The sequence below is a fragment of the Camellia sinensis genome, chromosome 1, assembly GCF_055761805.1.
Source record: "Camellia sinensis isolate YWXY chromosome 1, ASM5576180v1, whole genome shotgun sequence".
Taxonomy (NCBI): domain Eukaryota; kingdom Viridiplantae; phylum Streptophyta; class Magnoliopsida; order Ericales; family Theaceae; genus Camellia; species Camellia sinensis.
This window is the reverse complement of record NC_138961.1, coordinates 235120147-235143881: the sequence shown is the minus strand read 5'-3', so window position 1 is coordinate 235143881 and position 23735 is coordinate 235120147. Positions and strand designations below refer to the sequence as shown.

Sequence of the window (23735 nt, the reverse complement as noted above, 5' to 3'; positions counted from 1 at the left end):
GGATAGCCTATATACACGAACATACAGTGTATTCTACAACGGTCTGACGCGACCACATAACGTCTTCTACATCGGTCCAGCATGACCCTGTAAACTGTCCCGACATTGATTCCGGTTAGCTTCTACACCGGTCTAGCATGACCCCGTAAACTGCCCCGACATTGATTCCTGTAACTACCCCATCACGTATAATGATTAGTACTTGATTAATTAAGAGGATTTGAAATTAATTGCCGAGTATTATAATTTAATTTGGGATTTATGAGAATTGTGGGATCTAACTCGTATATGATTCTATTAAAGATTTATTTTGGAATTAGAAATTAAGGGTCCAAATGGCTTAAGGAAGTGAAGTTAAGAAATTGAATTAATTTAATCTTAATTATGGACCCATTTGGGAGCTTAATTAAATATTCGATTCAGTTTAGTAAAATTGAGATTCGATTAATTAGATCCGAATTGGAGAAATTAAGTTAATTAAATTATGAGGATTGAGAATTGTGATTATTACGAATTAAATTTATTTATGGGGTGTCCAATTTGGATATGTAATTTATTGACGAAAATTTGAAGTCTGATTAGAAATTGAAGGCCTAAATAGTTTGAGAAATCAAAATTGATAATGGAAATAAGTCTAATTTAATATTTGGAGCTTTTTGGAAGTTGATTAAAAATCTGATTCAGAATGGTAAAGATTAAATATAATTAATTGGGCCTTAATTACAGTCAATTAGTCTAATTAAATTACGTGAAACTTGTGACTTGTTATGATCAATTAAGATTAATTAAAAATCAAGAGGTGATTAATTAAGCTAATGAATGACCAGTGGCTAATTTGACTATACTCAACTGATTAACATTGTGGGTGTACATTAAATATATATATATATAATAAATTATTAAACCTTCAAGTTTTATACGTGTACATGAGGAGAGAGAGTAGGCAAATCTACTTATTAATTGTTGAGTGCATTCTGTGCTTCATATTTGTCTTGGCAAAACCGTGAGAGAGAGAGAGAGACAGAACCGTGGGTGAGAGAGGGAGAACCGTGAGTGAGAGAGAGTTCAATTCCTTAGATCTTTGCTGGAAATTTTGAAGAAAACCAAGAGAAAAGTGAAGAAAATGAAGAAGAAACTCATGTTTGGCTTGGATTTGTCAAGATCATGCAAGATTAAGTGTCTATGAAGACTCTAGGTAAGGATTTGTCTCTCAAACCTTGAAGATCCTATGGTATAGAGTTGGATTTATGGGCCATTACATGTATTTTGCTTGAGCATGTTAAGAAGAAGGTGATTCCTTACATACATCATGAATTTTGAAGGAATTAAAAATAAAGCTTTGTAGATCAATTAAAAATTGTTAAGATTTGGGTTTGCATGTAAAATCAAGTTAGGACCAAGAGTATGAATTATGATTTCTTAAATTTGTTAACTTGAGTTCAATTTCATGTAAATAGAAGAAGTTAGCAAAATGATGAATAAATGGAGTTATGTTCAATTTATGGAAAATTAGACATTGATTCGATTTTGATCCCCAACCCATGCATGCGATATAATGAAAGAGTTTTATTCAAAATTTAAATATATGTTATGGAACATTTATGATTATGAATTAAATTGAGGTTAAAATAAATTGAGTTAAGCTTGAGATTAAGGAAATAAGTTTGGGAAAATTTATCAAATAAGTTTAATTTGTGTTATTCCTCATGAATTTGAACTTCAACTTTACATGCATCATGAATTAAGAAAGTTATGAAATTAGTCTCATGGATTTTGTAAGAAATAAGGTTTTAAGTAAGAAATTAAATAGACTCATAGTTGTGGAAATTAATTTGGAAAATTAATTGTTTTGATTTGATTTTGTAGTATTTTCTTGTAATACATGAGTTTTAAGGAAATTGGGCCATTCAAGTCCATATTTTGAAGAGACAAAGGAAATGTTTTAAGAAAACCAAGTTTATGGAAATTTGGAATTAATCCTAAAGTTTTGATTTTATAATTAGATTTTTATTTAATCAATGCATGTGATGTAATTTAAGAATTCTATTCAATTTAGATATATTTTAGAATACCCATGATTATAAATTAAGTTTTTGGTTAGAAATTGAGTTACGTTGAATTTCTAAGAAATTGATTTGTGTAATTCATAGTTAAGTTGATTTTGTTATTAATAATAAAATTGGATCTATCTGTATTACATACATCATGGAATTTCGAGAGGTTGGGAAGTCTAATTTATATTTTAGAATTGTGGGTTGATGTAAAGAAGATAAGTTAAAACTAAATTTGGACAATTGGAGCATGATTTTGAATGAATGATTTCTAATTGAAAGTGTTTACTAAATTATCCAATGGTTCTCCATTTTTGTGTCCCAAAAGTACATGTTTTGAGGCTTTAACCAAATTTGAACTTCAATTGCAATTTTGGAATTTCAGAATTTACGTTGTCCGCTCGAGCGAGGAAAGTCTCGCTCGAGCGTGAAAATCGAGCTCCCAGAAGTTTTTCAAATTTTACAGTGCGCTCGAGCGACCAAAGTGGCGCTCGAGTGGAGACCCATTTTCAGCATATTTTGAAAAATTGCATTTAGTTCACATTTTTATTCTCATCTCTTTCCAAGGCATTCTAGACATGATTTATGACTCAATAAAGATTAATAAGCTATCAATCAACATAAATTAGTTAGTTAAAGGATGAATCATTGATCTAGTGGTAATTGTTTAAGAAGCTAAGTAAAAGATCAATCTATTTGGAAAAGAAGGACTTAGTAATGAAAGAATATGTGAAATAAAAACCCGGTTCATTTGAATGAGAAAGAATAAGCGTAGTAGAACTTCGGACTATTTAGATGGAAAAAGACTAGAAAAGTTAAGTTTGATCAAAGAAGTAATATTGTATTTCAATGTGTACATGTTATGTGCTTGTGTAGGTCGCGCGCCATTGTCTGCCTGATTTATTTGATATGTCCAGTCTGTCTGATTTGCTTCTGCAGCTATCTGTGAGTAATAACATAGTAAAGCTATGTTCAACTTTACTTATTTTCTGTGTGATGAATTAAGATCTGTTTTCCTGAAATAATATGTTCTGTACAATGAATGATTGTCCAATTTCTGATATATATTCGTGACATCCTTAGCATCATGTGATATCTATTGGTTGTTACCCGGTATCGGAGGTTCCATCATGGAACTTAATCTGTCTGCACTCTGTTACCCGTACCGGAGGCCCCGTCATGGGGGCTCAGCGTGTTTATTCTCTGTTATCCAGATCTGGAGGTTCCTTTATGGAACTGGTTATTCGTAACCCTCACGTATCTGCATTTGTTCTGTATCTGCTCTGTTAATGCTAATGGATGTATCACGTATACTTAAGCATACCTCATGATTTCTTTATATGATCTGGACAAATTATGAATTTGATACGAAACTGAATTATGATTTCTGAATCTGTATGAACTCATTCATTAAAACCTTTTACTTTGTTATTATTCACTAGGCTCTAGCTCACTGTATTATTTATGTATGTAGGTGATCAGGCACGTGACCAGGCTTAGAGGCATCTGCCTAAAATCTGTTTTTGTCAGCCAACCTATGTGCCTCCCGTGGAGGTTCCGGATATGTCAAGTGATTATCGCTATGTGATTTAAAGTTTAAGTTTTGTTTTCGTGTTTGGTTGAACAAGTCTTGTGTATTTTGTAAATTAGGCTAAGTCCCTTTTTGTCTAATCTGTATATATATGATGACTTAAAGATAATGTGTATATGTGTATATAAAAAGTTTAAAATTTTTCTGTCTCATATAAGTCTGCACAGCTCAACGGACGTTGTATATTGTTATTTGCTTCCGCTAGCCCCTTATATTATGTTAATCTGTCTCAGAGGCCTTCGGTAATGCCAGGATTACTGGCCGGTAACGATGCTAAACCTATAGGGGCGGGTTTGGGTTGTGACAATTCCGGTTAGCTTCTACAACGGTCTGACACGACCACACAATGTCTGCTACAACGGTTCGGCATGACCCCGTAAACTGCCCCGACATTGATTCCGATTAGCTTCTACAACGGTCTGACACGACCACACAGTGTCTGTTACATCGGTCTAGCATGACCCCGTAAACTGTCCCAACATTGGTTCCGGTTAGCTTCTACAATGGTCTGACACGACCTCACAGCGTCTTTTACAACGGTCCGACACGACTATACAGTGTCTCTTATCCACTTTTATTTTATTTTATTTGTCAGTTTATTTTTCTGTTTTGTTACTCTCTCCAAACTCAAGTTGGTTAGTACCTATCCTCCGTGAGTTTGAGGGGGGCTGTTAGTGTAATATTATTGTGCAATATCTAGTGTAATATTAGTGTGCAATATCTAGCTGTCCAGCTATCCCACTAATGATAATATTTCTGCTTTCGGTGTTAGTTAGTTAGTATCCTATATACCACATTTCCTTTCTATAAATGAGAAATCACTGTAAACTACAATAATCAATATATACACAATTTACTCTCTCTCTTTATACATTTATTTTAACACTCTTGAAGCAAGCAAAGTGATAACCCGAGAGATTAGACTCCATAGCATGGAGGAGATATCTCAAAAACGCAAATCTCTCCCAAATAACAAAAAAAAAAAAAAAAAGTATGGCCCAAGGGAAGCATCAGAGTTCTCCCGAGGAGAAGATGGAAATGGTATAACAACCCTCTTTCCCTCTTTCCATAGCTGTGAAAAGTCATAAAAACTGTCCTAGGGAGAGAAAATCTCAACCACACAAATATATTTGTGATAAACTATGAATTGATTAGGATTCTTAACATTTTTGTTATTTCACATGAAACTGACATATATACCCAAGTAAAACACACACTACCAGAAAGATTCAAACATCAAGTCAAACATATGCATTAACAATTGATGGTGATTTCCGGGCTATAGGTTGCAAGTAATATTATAGCCTAACAAGTGATTGCAAGTTTTATGGCCTTAACAAGCTTCGAGACCACTAGCAAACAGAGAAGCAAAAGCTTCAGTTTCATGTTTCTTTAACACTATCCCAATCTCAAGCCCACCATTACCATCTCTGCAATCTGAAAGAGAGAAAGCTCCACTTGTATCAATTGATGTCATCTCCACCTTCCTTGGTCTCCCCCACCCGAAATCAGTGTTGTACAACTCAAAGCGAGGTGAGCCTCCGATGGTAAATAACCTATCCTTGTCTATAGAAAACAATTTAGACACTTGAAACTCTTTTACAGCTTCTTCTTTCAAACTTTCTATAGCTTCACCAATTGCTTTAACTGCTGTGGCCACCCCTTCTTCTCCTATTAAATCGTTTGAATCTGCATTTATTTGTTGACCCGAAAGGTGTTGCGGATCGTGGGCACACCAGGGGACACTCACAAGCAAAAACACAAGAGTTTTAACGTGGTTCGGCAAACCGGCCTACGTCCACGGGAGCGATGTTGTTATATATCAACAAATGGAGGAGATTACACACTCTCAACTCACTGTCTCTCTATATAACACACTCACTCACACTCTCTGACAAACAGAAAATAGCTCTCACTAGCTCTCTCTGTTTTGTGCCTTTCTCTCAGCAATGTGTTTTGCCATTTGCCCTGTCTACAACTCACCATCACCATTCCATTTTATACACCTTGGAGTAGGTGGGAGTGCCATTGGGTAGCCTCCATGCTTGACTTCGGCAGCCTCCTTCTTTGACATGGTTGGTAGCCTACTTCCTTGTTGACCAACCAAGGTGTGTTCACAAGATAATTTCCCCTTCACATGGGGTGAATTCAACAAATCACCCCCTCAACCCATGTGAGGTGATCCACTGCACACACTGCTGCTAATCTTGTCACGCCCAAATTCAACAAAGTCTGCATCTCTTCACTGAGATGCTTGCACCCCCTTGCCTGGAGTGCCCGGCACCCCCTCACTGGGGTGCCATGCAAAGCTTTACTTTGCAACTCTTTGAGATGGCATCTCTCCCTTCCATCCAGTCTTGGAGAGATCCCAATATGTCTCTAATTCAGGAGCAAAAGAAACTTTCTTTCCTGGGACATGCTTTGCTGTCTTGGTCTCTTTGCTCTGAGCTGTCTTTAAAATTGGCCGCAATGGCTCCGTCTTGTGCACCTCCGAACTGCTTCCATGCGTTCTTGTACACTTTGGTTGCCATGTCTGCTGGGCCCTATGTCTCTTCTGTGCATGTCTTGTACGTCTTGCCCGGTAAGTGACAGTAGCTCCGTCTGTCACAACCTTCTCCACAAGCCTGTACAGATTCCCCTCCAGTCGTCCATGTAGCATCACCGTATCTCCATGGATGACTTTGAGATTTCCTTTGCTAGATGTGAAGCTATAACCTTTCATGTCTAGCATACTTAAGGAAATTAGATTCTTCTTCAGTCTTGGCACGTGTCGGACTCCATCCAACGTGAAAATTTTTCCATCTTCCATTCTCAGCCGTACTGTTCCCATGCCAACAATCTTACTCACAGTGTTGTTAGCCACTCGAACAATACCTCCATCCTTGGCTTGGTAGGTAGAAAAAAGTTTCTTATCCATGCATATATGATATGTGCTTCCGGAATCTAAGATCCAGTCAGGTTTCGTCATACTCGACGAAACTGTAAATGCATACTCATCCTTAGCATTTACTGCAGCAGCGACATTTGATGAGCTCGCCTGTTCCTTTTGTGCTTTGTCCTCCCTGAGCTTTGCACAGTCTTTTATGAGGTGATCCTCCTGATCACAGTAATAACACTTTCTCCTGAAGCCTGACCTTGATTGCGAACGTCCTCTTGATTTGGATCTACCCCGTCTATCATTGGACCTACCTCTGCCTTGCTCATTTTCTGAGGCAACCATGGCATTTCCTTCTGGGTGTTTGCTACTGCTACCTTCCTGTTTCTTCATCGACTCATGAGAAATGAGCGTAGCAATCACCTCATCCAGTCCAAGAGCATCCTTCCCGTATAATAGAGTTGTCCTGAGATGCTCATATGATGCAGGTAGAGAGACCAGTAAGATCATAGCCCTATCTTCCTCCTGGGTCTTGTCTCCAATGGTGTCCAATTCCATTGTGATCCTATTGAACTCGTCCAGATGTTCTGTGAGGTTCGCACCTTCTGGCATTCTAAGTGTATATAGCTGCCTCTTTAGAGATAACCGGTTTGTCAAAGATTTTGACTTGTACCTCATCTCTAACTTTGCCCATAGCTCCGCCGGATCTACTTCACTGATGACTTCCCGGAGTGTGTTGTTCCCGAGATACAACTGAATTGTACTGTTTGCCAATTCCCTCAACTCCTCCCACTTGTCATCCTTTATGTCTTCCGGTTTGTTGGACTTTTTGAGAAGAGCTTTCACCAGACCTTCTCGTGTTAAAATGTTTTTCACCCTTTGCTGCCACAGGGTAAAGTCATTACTACCATTAAAAGGCTCAATCATGAAACTTGCGCCTTTTCCTGCCATTGTAAATTTCTTCCCTTTTTAAAGAAATTCTGATTTAAGAATCTGACCGTACGGATGGGTCCGGAATATTTCAAATAGTTGGAACGCACTATTGGATCGCCAAAAAACGGACTCCGAATGGCCTAGATCTAGCCAAAAGAGTTTGAATGCCTCCGATTCAAAAACTAACCGTACGGATGTGTCCGGAATACTCCAAATAGTTGGAACTCACTATTGGATCGCCAAAAACGGACTCCGAATGGCCTAGATCTAGCCAGAACAGTTTCAACGGTTCAGATTTGCTGAATCTGGTGCGCCTGAGAAGCACCAGATAATTCCTCCGGATTGGCAGGTCAACGGCTCGGTCAACGGCGCAGGAGCGCGGTCAACGGCGGCTCAGCGGCGCGGCTTGGCTGGCGGCGCGGCTCCGGCACGGCTCGGCCTGGTCAGCGGCGCGGTCAACGGCTCGACAGCTCGGCTCGGCTCGGCTCAGGATGACGTCAGCCTGACGTCAGCTTCACGCGCGCCCCCACTCGTCTTCTTCCTTCGTCGGCGCGTGGGGCGCGTGTGTGCGAGTGGTCTTCACTCGCGATATTCAGGTGGCGCGTGGCGGCGCGTTACACCTCCGATTGGCCTGTGGTTTGAAGTTTTGGACTCCTCTCCTCCTGGCCTTCCTCCTGGTATGCTCAAAAGTGGATTTCGACCACTTCGAAATCTGGACACTTTCGGAAAAAACTCGATTTTTCTCCACCCGGGCTCTGATACCAATTGTTGCGGATCGTGGGCACACCAGGGGACACTCACAAGCAAAAACACAAGAGTTTTAACGTGGTTCGGCAAACCGGCCTACGTCCACGGGAGCGATGTTGTTATATATCAACAAATGGAGGAGATTACACACTCTCAACTCACTGTCTCTCTATATAACACACTCACTCACACTCTCTGACAAACAGAAAATAGCTCTCACTAGCTCTCTCTGTTTTGTGCCTTTCTCTCAGCAATGTGTTTTGCCATTTGCCCTGTCTACAACTCACCATCACCATTCCATTTTATACACCTTGGAGTAGGTGGGAGTGCCATTGGGTAGCCTCCATGCTTGACTTCGGCAGCCTCCTTCTTTGACATGGTTGGTAGCCTACTTCCTTGTTGACCAACCAAGGTGTGTTCACAAGATAATTTCCCCTTCACATGGGGTGAATTCAACAAAAGGCAATTCCCAAAATAAGTTGAAGGGAGAGGGGGTTCCAAGCGAGCCCTGCAATCAACACTGAATCCGAGATGAACTTTCCCTGTGCTTATTTTTTTGGCTTTAACTAGGCAAACCCATACATATGCACTTGTTATTGTAAAGCTTGATACATGAATTGCTGGTTCTCGTTTTTGCTTCTCTTGCCACTGGTTCTTAACCCTCCTTTTCATATTCTCTATGTCTGCCCGTGTCAATTGGAATGTGCCGAGCATTGTATCAGTTGGAGCATTCATGTCCCATATCATGAGGCTTTTGTTGTTGGGTCCATTAAGCTCAAACAAGAAGTTTATGTAAGTTTTCTCATGATCATCGGGGTCTTTAATCGAAGTCCTGTCATAGAATGGAGTTTCTTCCTCTGTTAAAGTTGAGTCTCCGCCGTGCCTACAAATGGAAGCCCATGAATGCATAAACAGAGCTGTAGTTTTTCCGTCAAGTACTGCATGGTGTGCGGCGTAACCGATTGAAAACCCTTTGTTTGGAAACAAAGTAATTTGCAATGTCATCAACGGCGCTTGTGTGTCAGAAGATATGAATAGGGGTAAAAAAGGATGTATTTCTTTAACTTTGCGAAAGCTGTTGCTGGAGAGATGGTAGAAATCAGCTTCAGACTCGGCTATGGTAAGAGAAACTGCATCATCACCTTCAATGTATTGGATGATTGGTTTATAGGAATTTGGGGGCCATGTCAGATTTCCAGCGAGCACAAGGTAGTGTTGGAGTGTGAGGGAGAGGGAATGCTTCAATTTAGGAAGAACAGAGTCCAAAAATGTAGTAGTTGGATGGGAGGCTTCGAAGAAGAATATGCGCTGAACGGGAGGGCATTTCACCCAGAAGAGGTCGAAGAATATAAGAGGAAGAGAGGTTGGGACGGCGGAGTCAGGTGAGATAGGCGGTGGAGCCACCCTGCAAACCTCAAGCACCTTCACTGGATTTGGTGTTGCTTCCATGAGGGGTAAAACAGAGTGCAACGAAAGAGAGGAAATGAGTGGTGTTTGTGGAAACTTTCAATAGCTGATTGATTATATTTCTAGTGTTGTTAATTTTTATTCTAAGAAAAGCTACAACTACAGAATTATTTCACAAAATTGTTCTATGATGAGATACATACTCACCATTTGTGTCTCGTTTATAAATAATTTGTGAAATTGTAAATTGTTCTGTGTTTTTGTAGCACAATTCTTTTAATTTATCATTTTTTAGAAGTGACTTTCATCAATACGGTTATCTTATAGCCCTGTTTGATTGAAAAGGTTAATAATAGGAGGATTAATATTTATGTAAATTAGCATAGAATTGTGAATACTACACATCTCTCAATATTGAATATCGTATGTTTTTTTGGAATTGATTATTATTTAAATATCTAATTTGAATAAAAAATTACAATCAAACTGTAACATCCTATATATTAAAATTAATCTTAATTCTGTATTAGAATTAATTAACCATAATTTAAAATGTAATTATGCGTGTATAAAATCATAATAGAGTAGGTGGCAATATATGTGCAAGGTGTGTGTGGGGGGGGTGCATGTGTGCCGTGTGTGTGGTGTGTGAAATTAATGGGTTTGTTGTATAAATTGCCACGCTTTACGACAAATCGGACCCCTATCCCTTGCTGTTTGCTAGCTCAATTGCTTAATGTGCTATAAAAAAACGAAAGCGATGGCTCGGTGCTCTTCACACGGACCAAACCACTTACGTGTCGTTTCTTAATTATTAGGAATAATCGAGATGTAAATGATTTATTGTCTGTGTGTACATCAATGGCGTGTGTATGTTAAATTTTTAAGTCTCGTGAATCACATGATAGATTCGAGCTTGGCGTAGTTCCTTCCCCTAAATTGATTTTTCATTTTTGATTTTTGATTTGTTAGCTTCTTTTGCCTTCTTTTTCTTTTTTTGTCTTTTTTCCTTTGTGTTGCCCCTCTCTTTACTATCTTCCTTATGGTTGTGTCTAATTTTACCCTTTTTTCTTGGATTTGAGTGCTGTTTAGGCGGTGTGATTCATGTGTTCTATTTTAATAATTTAAATAATTCATTTTATAAGAATTTATGTAATTAGTCACAAAAAAAAATTAAGTCAACTCCGATAATTCTAAACTATTTAATTATGTAATAAATAATACTTTTCATCTACCTTAGGTTTTTTTATGTAACATTTTCTAATAACATGTGAATGCAGCAAATACTAAATTTGTACAATTTTATGAATATGTTCAAGCGGTTTCATTCATTGTACAAGGGTAATGAAAACAATTGCCCTTCGCTTTTAATTTATTTTTATTATATTTTGTACACAGTAAAATTAGTTAGGTTGACATAACTGAACAACAACACTATACAAGTTCAAATCTCTGAAAACCTTTTCTACGCTCTACACCTTTTGGTTTTCGTCTTGCGAACAAAGTCATAAAAGACCAGCTAATTTTTCTCTGGCCACTGTTTGGGAGAGAGAGTTAGGTTAAAATAACTTATTAAAAAATAAAATAAATTAAAATAATTAATAAGATAAAATTTTACATTCAACAAATAATTATTTTACTTTTTCTCTAGTAATCATCAAATCAACTACAATAAAAAAAATCAACCAACTTCCTACCCACAACTTTTTTAATTAGATTAAAATAATTAAAAGATCAAATAATCAATTAAAAAACTCAAAAGTCAAATAACTAATTAAAATATCAACTTTTCAAACAAGACCTGCCACCAACTCGGATTTGCTCTTGAGAACTAACATAGTAACTTCCTGAATTTTTTTTAGATTGGAACTTTTTGATTAAAGACACCAGATTCAGATCCCAAAGATAGCATAGTATATTCTTACAATGCGTGGGCTATATTCATTTTACAGAAAAGGCTCAGACTCCCTTTGGAAGTCACCCCGACCTCTTTTGCCTTGTAATTGGTTAATTTTTTTTTTTTTTTCTTCTCCCCCACTCATCAACCCTCACGCGTGTGTGAAGGTGGTGGGGGTGAGAATCTGAGGGAGTCTTAATCACGGCTGTTCATTTTAAATGTGGATCAAATCTCATGAAATTTTGTTTTTTGAATTTACACCATAAATTGCAGTTTATGGACAGCATTATTATTATTAATTTTTTTTTTTAGGCAAGGGGGAATGAGGTCCTTTTGTCTCGCCAAATTTATCTTTCCCTATCCTAAAACACTACAATAGTGCTGCATGCACCAATTAGTATATTAATTAGTGTACTAATACATGCTATAATGTTGCCACTTCAAAACTATAGACCCCACTCATTATACAAACTACAAATGCTTAAAGTTTTTAAGATTATGTTACATCATCTGTTAGTACACTAATTGGTAAATCAATTAGTGCGTATAGCTTTATTCAAAACCCTAACAGTTAATGGCAATACGTATTTTGGAAGAAATGATAAAAAGATTGAAGAATTACAGATCGAACCTGGCTCCATTCCAGTTACTGGATAGGGCAGTTCGGCTTTGGTATGCTCTAATTCAGACTGATGTTGATAATTCAAATCATTTAATGTGTAGAATCTGTCGAGTATATCATTCTTGCAAAAAATGACGCTAATTGGATATCGATAACCACTTGATCAGATTGCATTTATGTCGTAATTTACTTCAAAAATTATATTTGAAAATGTGATCTGATCAAGTGAATATCGATATCCAATCAATATAATTTTTTTTAAGAATGATGTACTCAATGAGTTCTATACATGAATAGTTTGGATTATCGGCATGGGCCTGAATTAGGGCCCACCAATGCCAAATAGACCTCTCCAGTAAGTGGAGATCCTTTCAGATCCTTTCAGATCAAGGTATAACGTGAAAATAATTATAAATTAATAGTAAACTTTATTAATATTAGGGTAAATTATAAATACATCTTCTAAGATTTAATTAAAATGTAGATTATCCCTAGTGATTTGAAGAATTACAAATACGCCTTGTCAAAATTTTTTATTTAACAGAATTAACTAAAAAAATTGAAATTCATAATTGTCTTCCTGTATAATGAGAAAATAACATGAATCATTAATTGAAATATATTTATGATATCATTAAAAACTATTAATTAAGTTGATAATTTATCAATAAAATGGGCCATTTGTTATCAAATTAGAAACCTTAGGGAGTATAACGTAATTTTTAAAATTACAAGGGGTGAATTATATTTTAAGAAAACTTCAGAAAATATATTTATAATTTACCCTCAATATTAATAATTAATATTTTAAATTTTCTCACCCATATGTTAACTTTTCACTAAGGAGTAATTTCCCCAAAAAGATTTGAAAAAAGAATATCCTTGGTCAAGTGTCACGGGTTGCCTTACAAGGTCAGCTCCATGACGTTTTGCTCATGGGAGTGTGACCATTTGAGTGCTCAAGAGTGGCCCTTAGAAGTGCCTAGGTGATGGGCATCAAGATTCCAAGTCAATGGTTCGGTGCCTCAACGTGGCCCCAAGATTGGCCCCAAGCAGCTTAAGGCATACAGGCCACCATGCAACCAATAACATGCCCAAGTAACAAGACTATAGCCCAAGTTGCAGCACAGGCCACGGCTCAGGCTGCAACCCAGCCGTAGCAAGACCGCAGCCTAGGCCAGCAGCTAGTTGCAAATAGGCCTCAAATAGGTCGCGGCTTAGGTTGCAGCCCAAGTCGCCTGCCAGTCTCGCCAGCCACGGGCCACGGCCCAGCAGAACATAGCAACATCCAACAGTGTAGAGTTTTGGCACGTTGTTTGGGCATCCAAATGAAGGAGTTTTAGGCTAAAATTTTTTCTGGAAAAACCTCTTGGGAGAAGTGTTTTCCCAACCAAGTTTCATGATATTTCTCAATTTGTGAAATTTTTGAAAAATCATTATGACTCCTCGGACATAAGGCATGTTTTCTGCTGCTAGTTTGTCAAAAGCTTAACAAGCATATATAAGAAGGCATGGTGTGCTACCTACCTGCCTCCCCACCCAAACTGAACTTGAAGTGAGCAACCTTGGGGCAACTCAAGGGCAGGCTTTAGAGTCTCTACGTGGGTTTGGAAGCCCTGTGGACGGTGCAAAAATGTAAGCACTGTGCGTGCCTCTCGGGCACGAGATTTAATACGTTGTTTCCATTATGCCAAGCAGTATGGCATCTTGGGGACTCGTTTTAAACCGAATGGGCTATCGAGACACCACCAAAGGCCTTGTGTGCAAACTCAAGTGCTTGGTTTGGGTGCAATGTTGCACGTGGAGATTCTGTGGCTTAAGCCAAGCGATTGGAAAGAAACACCGCATATGTAGACTATTGAATGAAAGCATCAAGCTATGCATTGACTAAATCCATTGAGGGATGACATTATGCTACAAGCAAGCTACGGATTGAGATGTTGCCTTACTCGAGCGACACGTTGGTGCAACGCTAAGGTGCACAATGGCCTTAGGCGAAATCTAACACCCGTGTTGGCACGAGGACTACACCGTGGGCAAGAGATTGATCATCGGTGTCTTGTGAGCTTTGCATGACCATGTGGCCATACTTGACCCTATGAGACATGCTTGACCCTATGACACTTCGAGATGCTGTCAAAGACCCAACACGCTATATTAGCTTGTCGGCTAAGTCGAGTGTCTTTGCTAGCACATTATTGTGTGGCTAGGCACCTTGATGACATGAACCTAATTTGGGCTAGCACCTTGCTTGTGATAAGCTTGGCGCTATAAGGCGCCTTATGCCGTGCTTGAAGCACTTGAGGTGTCAGGCCTACTTGTGGCATTCGGGTGAAGATAGAGCTTCCTTGTGGAGTTATTCTGCTTGACAAAGCATTGGGCCCTAATGTTCAAAATGGGTGAGATCATTAACATTCGATTTGTCAATGAGCTATGGCGGAATTAAACTTGGTGGAGTTTGAGTGCCACACAAACAAAAAATTGAACCGCTATGCCTCTAAAGGAGTCATCCCTTGACACCAAGCAAGGGTACATAAAGCTTTGGATAAGAATGTAGGAGGAGGAATTTATAGAATTTTCTTGACAACACATCAAGGTCATTGAAGAAGATTTATAACACCATTATTCCACATGAAGCTGGTAAAAATAAATACACACAAACAAAACACACACAATAGTGAGAAAAAGATACAAACATCAAATCAAAAATATGCACTAACAAATGATGATGACTGCCTCAAGGACGTACAAAAGTTTAATGAACTTCGAGACCACTAGCAAATAGAGAAGTAAAAGCTTCAGTCTCATGTTTCTTCAAAACTATCCCAATCTCAAGCCCACCATTACCATCTCTGCAATCTGAAAGAGAGAAAGCTCCACTTTTATCCATTGATGTCATCTCCACCTTTCTCGGTCTCCCCCATCCAAAATCAGTGTTGTATAGCTCAAAGCGAGGTGAGCCTCCGATGGAAAATAATCTATTCCTGTCTATAGAAAGCATTTTAGAAAATTGAACCTTTTTTACAGCTCCAGCTTTCAAACCTTCTATAGCTTCACATATTGCTTTAACCGCCGTGGTCACTCCATCTTCTCCTATTAAGTCATTTGAATCTTCATCCACGAGATGGCTTGTAACGCAGTTCCCAAAATAAGTTGAAGGGATAGGGGGTTCCAAGCGAGCCCTGCAATCCACACTGAATCCGAGATGAACTTTCCCTGTACTTATTTGTTTGGCTTTAACTAGGCAAACCCATACGTAGGCACTTGTTATTGTAAAGCTTGATACATGAATTGCTGGTTCTTGTTTTTGCTTCTCTTGCCATTGGGTCTTGACCCTCTTCTTGATATTCTCTATGTTTGCTCGTGTTAATTGGAATGTGCCAAGCATTATATCAGTTGGAGGTTTCAAGTCCCATATCAAGAGGCTTTTGTTGTTGGGTCCATTAAGGTCCAACAAGAAGTTTACGTAAGTTCTCTCATGATCACCTGGGTCTTTAATCAAAGACCTGTCATGGAATGGCGTTTCTCCCGGTGTTAAAATTGAGTCTTCGCCGCGCCTACAAATGGAAGCCCATGAATGCAAAAACAGAGCTACAACTTTCCCGTCAAGTGCTGCATGGTGTGTGGCGTAACTGATTGAAAACCCTTTGTTTGGAAACTGTAAGAAATCAATGTAAATAGAGAATTGTATATATGATTGTATTATTGATTGATGTGTATATTGTGTATATTACAAGGATTTATATAGGAGAGGATTTGGGAGTAGGTGAAGGTGGTAGTGGAGGTGGTAGGTGGAGTGGGTGGTAGTGGAGGTGGTAGGTGGAATGGGTGGTAGTATTTACTTTTACAATTTACATTAACAGCCCCCCTCAAACTCAAGGAGGATAGGTACTAGTCAACTTGAGTTTGGAGAGAGTAACAAAACAGAAAAATAAGCTGACAAATAAAATTAAAAATGGGATAAGAGACACTGTATGGTTGTGTCAGACCGTTGTAGAAGACACGGTATGGTCGTGTCGGACCGTTGTAGTAGACAGTTTACGGGGTCATGTCGGACCGTTGTAGCAGACACTGTGTGGTCGTGTCAGACCGATGTAGAAGACAGTTTACGGGGTCATGTCGGACCGTTGTAGCAGGACAGTTTACGGGGTCATGTCGGACCGTTGTAGAAGACAGTTTACGGGGTCATGTCGGACCGATGTAGCAGGACAGTTTACGGGGTCATGTCGGACCGTTGTAGAAGACAGTTTACGGGGTCATGTCGGACCGGTGTAGCAGGACAGTTTACGGGGTCATGTCGGACCGTTGTAGCAGACAGTTTACGGGGTCATGTCGGACCGTTGTAGCAGATTGTGGTGGTGCACCAAGGGGGTGACTTAGGGAGTTCGCCATGAGCGACTTATACATGATACTGTGTATAACCCCCCCTCAAACTCAAATAGGTGTGAAGAGAGAAACCTATTTGAGGTTGAAACAAAGGGATTAATAAAGCTGACCGGTGTAGAAGACACTGTATGAGTGTGTAGATAGGCTGCCCAAAAAATATACATGTAGATATATATCGAGCCCTCAAAAGTCGTGCCCTCAAAAGGCGTGCCCACTTTATCAAAAGATGTGTCATGAAAAGGCGTGCCAGTTTGTCGGGCGTCAAGAGGCGCGCGATGCGCGTGGCTGCCTCGGCTATTTAACCAAGACGGAGCCTGAGGCCGAGGCAGAGGCAAAAAAACCTGCGAAATCCTCTGAAAAACTCTTCGTTGTGCTGAGAGAGAGAGTCTGTAACACTCTGTTGCCCAGAAAATGGCCTCGTCTTCCCGGAGTCTGCTCACTCTCTTTCCAGACCTCAACGAGGCAACAAGAGAGATAACGGGTGCGATGGCCAGTGAAACTCAACCAAGCGCTTCCGGTTTTGCTCCGTTGAACTTTCTGATGCGGTCTGTGGAGCAAAAAATGGCGGTGCAGTCGGATGTGGAGGCCAATCAGTATACGTTGAAGTCATGTGTGGAAACCATGACGGCAGTCACAAACTTGTCGAACCGGCTGCAGAGTAGGACAAATGAGGTGCAGCAGTTAAACTCCCAGCTGGCTCTGCTCCAACGCATGTATAAGGATGCGCGAGCAGAGATAAGTGTGCTAAAGGCGGAAAACAAGGAGCTGAAGCGGAAGGCCACCGTGATGTTCCGATTTGGAGGGCCGCCATATGCTACAGTGGAGGAGCAGGGAATAGTGATCATGCCCAGTGGAGTGGGTGACACGGAGGCAACACCGGCAAGGGCCGCCCAGGACGGAGGCAAGAAGAAAAGACCGGCAGCAGAGTAGGTCGGTAGGTGGCCGTCTGCAGAAAAGAAAACAAATCTTTTGGTGTTGTGTTTTGGTTTGTTGGTTTTTTTTTTTTTTTTGTGTAAAATTGTGATCGGGGTTGATCCCTGAGATGAATAAAATATGGTTTGGTGTGCAAAGCTATATGGTATGAATGGAATTTGAAAAAGATTAAAAATAATGTGAAAGCAAAATAAAGAAAGAAATAATAAGAAGAAAGTTGAAATCCAAACGGCAATGGTGTTTTTTTTTTTTTTTTTTGGTTTAATAATAATAATAATAATAATAATATATGTATAGATAGAAAAGAAAAGAGAAGAGAAAAAAAGAAAAGAAATTGAATTCAATGTATATATATGTATATGTTTACATATTAAAATATAGATAGAATATAAGATGATGAGATTTTGGGTGGAAAAAATGATAAATTATTGTAAGAGATAGTGGGTGATAAGAAAAAGAGGGAATAAATAGAAGGTTTTTTTTTTTTTTTTTATAATAAAAGATAAAAAGTGGGGCGGTGGAAGATTATTATATGATGAGTGGTGTAAACGGGGAGTGTTTGGGTAATATCAAACAATAAAAAAAGATATAGATATAGATATAAAATAAAGAAAGTGGGGGAGAGATGGAAAAGTATGGGTAGAGAGAGAGAAAATGTGAGGTTGGAGGAGAGAGAAAGAGGGTGGCGTGAGGGACATGCCCATGTGGGGCAATTGCTTTAGCAGCAGTGTCTGTTCCAACATGAATTGTCTCATGGACAACCTTTTTAGACCTCTCAATGGCTTGATCAGTCTCAGTCTCATCCATCATGAATAGAAGATGCCTTTGGCTCCCTAACCTCTCTCCCCCCCAAACCGAGAGAGAGAGATCGAGAGTGGTCTGATTGCCTCAGATCAGTTGAGGGTGACTTCGGCGGCGGCGTGTTCGGCCTGGCGAAGGTGGAGAAGGCGGCGTGGCGCAACGCCGAGCTATCTGCGAGGGCGGCGCAGCTGAGCGCGGAGGCGCAGGCAGGGCAGGCTCGGGCGAGGGAGCGGGAGGCCACGGCTGAGATCATCATCTTTGAGAGTAAGGTGGATGAGATCCAAGGGCAATTTGAGAGTAAACTTTTGCATCATCATCTTTCCGGCTGCTGAGGAGCTCGCGCCATGGGCGGCGCGTGGGTGCGTGTTGGCTCTGACTTGGCTAACTCGGGCAATGGCACAGGAGGCCACTGGTTTTGATTGATGAAAGGAAAAGTGGGATCCAACGGTTGTGATCGGATCTGGTGTTGCGGTGGTGAAAGTGTTGTTGAAGAATCTGCCATTGAAGAAGAAATTAGGGAAATTTGGGTTTGTCCGGCGGGCGGCCAAGGCGAGGTTGCCGCCCGCCGGTGAAACAAAATTATTAGGTTCTTAACCTAGCTCTGATACCATGTAAGAAATCAATGTAAATAGAGAATTGTATATATGATTGTATTATTGATTGATGTGTATATTGTGTATATTACAAGGATTTATATAGGAGAGGATTTGGGAGTAGGTGAAGGTGGTAGTGGAGGTGGTAGGTGGAGTGGGTGGTAGTATTTACTTTTACAATTTACATTAACAGAAACAAAGTAATTTGCAATGTCATCAACGGTGCTTGCGTGTCAGAAGATAGGAATTGGGGTAAAAAATGATGGATTTCTTTAACTTCGCGAAAGCTGTAGCTTGAAAGATGGTAGAAATCAGCTCCAGACTGGGCTATGGTAAGAGAAACTGCATCATCTCCTTCAACATATTGGATGATTGATTTATAGGAATCTGGGGGCCATGTCAAATTTCCGGCTAGCACAAGGTAGTGTTGGAGTGTGAGGGACAAGGAATGCTTCAATTTGGGAAGGACAGTGTCCAAAAAAGTAGTAGTTGCATGGGAGGTTTCAAAGAAGAATATGCGCAGAACGGGAGGGAATCTCACCTAAAAAAGGTCGAAGAATATAAGAGGAAGAGAGGTTGGGACGGCGGAGTCAGGCGAGTTGGGCGGTGGACCCACCCTGCAAACCTCAAGCACCTTCACTGGGTTTGGTGTTGCTTCCATGAGAAGTAAAACAGTGAAAGGATAGATAGGAAATGAGTGGTGTTTGTTGAAACTTTCAATAACAGATTGATTATATTTGTAGTGTTGTTAGTCTATTGAGGAGGGACCCCTCCAATCACCACTTCCACCACCCCACATATACGTGGCAATCACCACTTCCACCACCTCACATATATATGACAAGTGGTGATTGGAGGACAAGGAAAATAAAAAGAAAAGAAAAGAAAATTCAACCAATGAAAGAGAAAGAGAGTCAAAAGGGATGAAAAAAAAAGGGATCTTAGACATTTTTATATTTTATTTTATTATATTGTTGACTTCATTAATTACGATCATATCCATGTTCATTGTTTCTATGTGAATTGATTTGCAATGAATTATAACTTGGCCAACCGGCTTGTATATAAAATTATTTGTTAGGCGTGTAAAGACGTGGCTGATGTTCAAATCAGAAATTTTATGGGCATATTTGGATTCTCTCTCAGAAATTTTAGGGATTGGTGTATCAAGGCTGATATGGTTCTCTTAAAAAAAAATATAAATTATAAATAGGGATTTTTTTTTAGGGTCCCTGGTATTAAGATTTTATAATATAAAGAATATCTAATATTTTCATAATGTCTAAGGTCCCTCAACATTGATCCAGAGAAATTTCAGTCCAGAGAAATTTCAGTCCAGAAAAATTTAGTCCAAAGAAAATTAGTTCAAAGAAAATTCACGTCACAGAGAAATTTCCCACTGTAAAATTCGCGTGTATTGAACGTTTTCAAAAGTTTCTTAAGGCTCCATATGCACACACTAACATACATGTAATGTAACGTTTCATTTATCAAAACAAAAATGTAATGTAACGTAATGCTTCAAGAATCTATTCTACAAATCTGTGTAGTGAACCCAGAAACTTTTATTCTCATAGTTACCAGTAGGCCAACAACTATTCCTTGGAATTCAAGAGAGTTAAAACCCCAGAATCTACAAACCTAAAATGTGGTGTCAATTAACTAATCACCAGGTTTTACAATTGACAAATTCAACGCAAAACAAAGTTTAAGACAAAAATCTGGCAAGAATTCAACCACTAAATCCATTCATTCCCCTGATTCAACCACTAAAGTTTAAACTTTGCTACTAGTAGGCCAACAAAGGTTAAGAAAATTGGTTCAGAGAAAATTAGTCCAAAGAAAATTCCGACTGTAAAATTCTTTGGACACATCACAGAGAAATTTCAAAATTTCTCTGGACTCCCCAAACCTAGAGAAATTCTCAGACAAACATTTCCAGAGATTCTCTCACCCAGAGAACCCAGAGAAAATTCCCAGGCAAATATTTCCAGAGAAATTCTCTCAACCCAAAGAATTTCTCTGGACTCCACAACCCAGAGAAAATCCCGGATCCAAACTTAGAAGCAAAACTTTTCAGCATCTTATCAAGCCATCTGATGACATCGTGAGCAAGATCCCTCTCTGCTTCGTGGATGGCAAGTCTAGCCACGACTGAAGCCGTTGCTTCTTGATCGAACCCACTGGTGATTTCCGGTGAGTTGTTCCCGACCCATCTCCTCGCAGCTGTCGTCACCCTTTTTCCGAATCCGGCCCAGATGTGAAGACCAAGATTCGTGAACCTGTGTTAATTGAGCATCCTTCTAGGAGTCCAACAGCAGCTGATATTGCAACGCTTGTTGACCGTTGACGACGATGACTAGGTATGACCTGTGATGAAGTATGGATATCTTCGATTGATGTGGTGAAGGTTTAAAGCTTATACCAAATTTCTCTGTAATACATGGACTTGGGGTTGAGGGACCTTAGACTTCAACAAATAATATTGTGGATCTCTTCCATTACTAAAATTGGGAGAGGGACCTTAAACTAATTTTCCCTTATAAATATACTTCTTGAGATTTGCTTAAAATACAGATTACGTCCTATAATTTAAAAAATTATAAATACCCCTTTTCAAAAAAATTATTTAACAGAATTAACTAAAAAAATGAAATTCATAATTGTTCTTCTATACAATAATAAAATTACCTAAATTATTAATTGAAACATATTTTTAATATCATTAAAAATTGTTAATTGATTTCATCATTTATTAATAAAGAAGCGATTTGTTATGAAATTAGACACCTCAGAAGGTGGAATATAATTTTCAGAACCACAAGAAGTGATTCATATTTTAATCAAATCTCAGGAGGTGTATTTATAATTTACCCCAGAAAAAAGTAAGGCCTTATATTGTGCCACCTATGATAATTACAATTTTACATATTAATATTATAGACTCTATCAAAAATATTTGTGTTTCATTATTTTTAATTTACCAAAGATAGGTTTCGTGATATTTGCAGAAATATTTTTAATTTGTTTTTATAATTTAAATTTTTGTTCAACCGATCCTGTTATCCATACTTTCCTTGTCACAGCATGGTGTGTTTTTTTTCCTGTTAATTTTGTGAACTTATTCGATTGTGTCATTTATTTGAAATTCTTTTTAATGCCAATTTCAATGCTTGAAAAGTCCAAACTTTTTTTTTTTAAATAATTTGTCAAATTTTCATGAATTTCAACCCAATGATACGTGTGTGAGTGATTTTCTGACCACACTACCCGCCTAGTAATCAGCTGGAGAGCACCGGCAGAATAGATGGTTTCAGCTAACTTGCAACAGAAAGAAAAAGGCTCCGGCAGTGGCTCTTCCACCCGGGGGCACTCCGACGATCAAGTCAGTATATCTCTCAAAGATAATCAAGTGCTAAACTCACTATTCAAAGCATAAAACTGCGTACCTTAGACCCATGGGGGTGCCTCTCTTTTATAGCCAACATAAACCTAGTCCCCCTAGAAGCCTGACTTCTATGGACTCCCATTCAGTGCTTACTTTGGATTTCACAAGAGATAAAGATAAACTCCCTAAGAGCTTTATCCTTATCTTAGCTAAGTCTCCTATTTACTCTAGGACTCTTGTCCCTTATCTTTTATCCATTTATCTCGGATTCCGATATCTTTGGAGATAACATCGGCCTTGCCGAGATAACCTCGGCGTCACAACCAGGACATGTGGCGCGTCAGCTGACACGTCGGCGTCACCTTGCCACGTGTTGGTACTCAGAAAATATATCCCCACAACTGCCCCCTAGGTTCTATTATCTCGGCATCTTGAGGTGATGGAACCTATATCTGTATTTTTTTCAGTAAATCGGCTTAAAATTTGACAGCCGAGATCATTCATTTCTGGCCGACATTCTTTCCCTAAAAAGTTAAGATTTTTAAGGAGCTTCTCACGCGCATGAGCTGTCATGCACTTCAACCCAACTGTTTTAGCCACGCGTTTCCCTCTTATTGGTTCGTACACGTGACGCGCCTGTTAGTTGCCTTTTTCTTCATGTGCGCCGTCTGATGCCCTCGTTCTTCTAGGCGTATTGATTGCTTTTGCCGCCATCTCTGTTTAATCAAAAACTTTTTTCCCTTTTTTTCGTCTCTTCACTTTTTCATTCGAATCCCCTGCTCTCTCTCTCTAGCTTTCGAAATCCTCCATCGCTCAAGCTTCCAAAGCTCTGCAACCTTCTTCGTTCACCCCTTCCGGCAAGATTTCCACCGGTCTTCTGCTCCTGCAACCGTCGTAGTACATCAGCAAATCCCTTTCTGGCTTCCCTTTTTCTGGTAAGCTACTGTTCTTTTTCGTTTTCAGTTCCCTGATGTTTCTTCTTCTTTGCTTTTGCTGTCGCCATTACTGTGTTGTTTCAAGCCTTTTTGATTCATAAATCGTACATCTGAATGCATTCATCCATGATTTTGCCTTTGCCCACATTTTGAACACACGCACTGTTTCACCACTTCTTTGCACTTTTGCCACTGTTCTTGGCCATATATTCTTGTATTCTTCATGTTCTTGATAGCCCATCTCTATTCCTGTTTCTGAAACTTCATTTTTGTTTTCTGTCTTTTGCATCTTTTCCAGATTCTTGTTTTCAATCCGTGTTTCCATAGATTTAGGTCTGGGATTTGTCTGTAGAACCCATAACTTAGAAAAAAAAAAACTGAAACTTGCCCCTATCTTATTGTTTGCCGAGGTCCCAATAATCTTTCAAAAACATCTTCTGAGACCCACCTTCTAAGATTAAGCTGATATCATGGGTATGTGGAAACATAGGGTAAACACCCCCTCCAAACTAGAATACTTTAGACAGGAGTTTGAGATCTCAGTCGACGTCCATTTGAGGTTGGCTGGGGATGATG

General features: G+C 39.3%; 1 protein-coding gene, 1 long non-coding RNA gene and 1 pseudogene across 3 annotated transcripts; 1 reads left to right on the top strand and 2 right to left on the bottom strand.

Annotated features, from left to right (window-relative positions):
• Window positions 1-913: 913 nt before the first annotated feature.
• LOC145804467 (uncharacterized) lies at window positions 914-4413 on the top strand. The gene is made up of 3 exons (XR_014346237.1): window positions 914-1195; window positions 2928-2996; window positions 3526-4413. It is a non-coding gene; the product is annotated as an uncharacterized LOC145804467 (long non-coding RNA).
• Window positions 4414-4789: 376 nt separating this feature from the next.
• LOC114320197 (phenolic glucoside malonyltransferase 2) lies at window positions 4790-10017 on the bottom strand. Its single transcript, XM_082898413.1, has 2 exons — window positions 8660-10017; window positions 4790-5356 (listed from the first exon to the last, which is right to left on the bottom strand). Exons 1-2 carry the CDS (start codon window positions 9644-9646, stop codon window positions 4976-4978), a joined length of 1368 nt encoding a protein of 455 aa, XP_082754539.1. The 5' UTR covers window positions 9647-10017; the 3' UTR covers window positions 4790-4975.
• Window positions 10018-14720: 4703 nt separating this feature from the next.
• LOC114312943 (phenolic glucoside malonyltransferase 2-like) lies at window positions 14721-19508 on the bottom strand (annotated as a pseudogene). Its single transcript, XR_014346224.1, has 3 exons — window positions 19034-19508; window position 16950; window positions 14721-15781 (listed from the first exon to the last, which is right to left on the bottom strand). The product of XR_014346224.1 is annotated as a phenolic glucoside malonyltransferase 2-like (transcript).
• Window positions 19509-23735: the final 4227 nt, after the last annotated feature.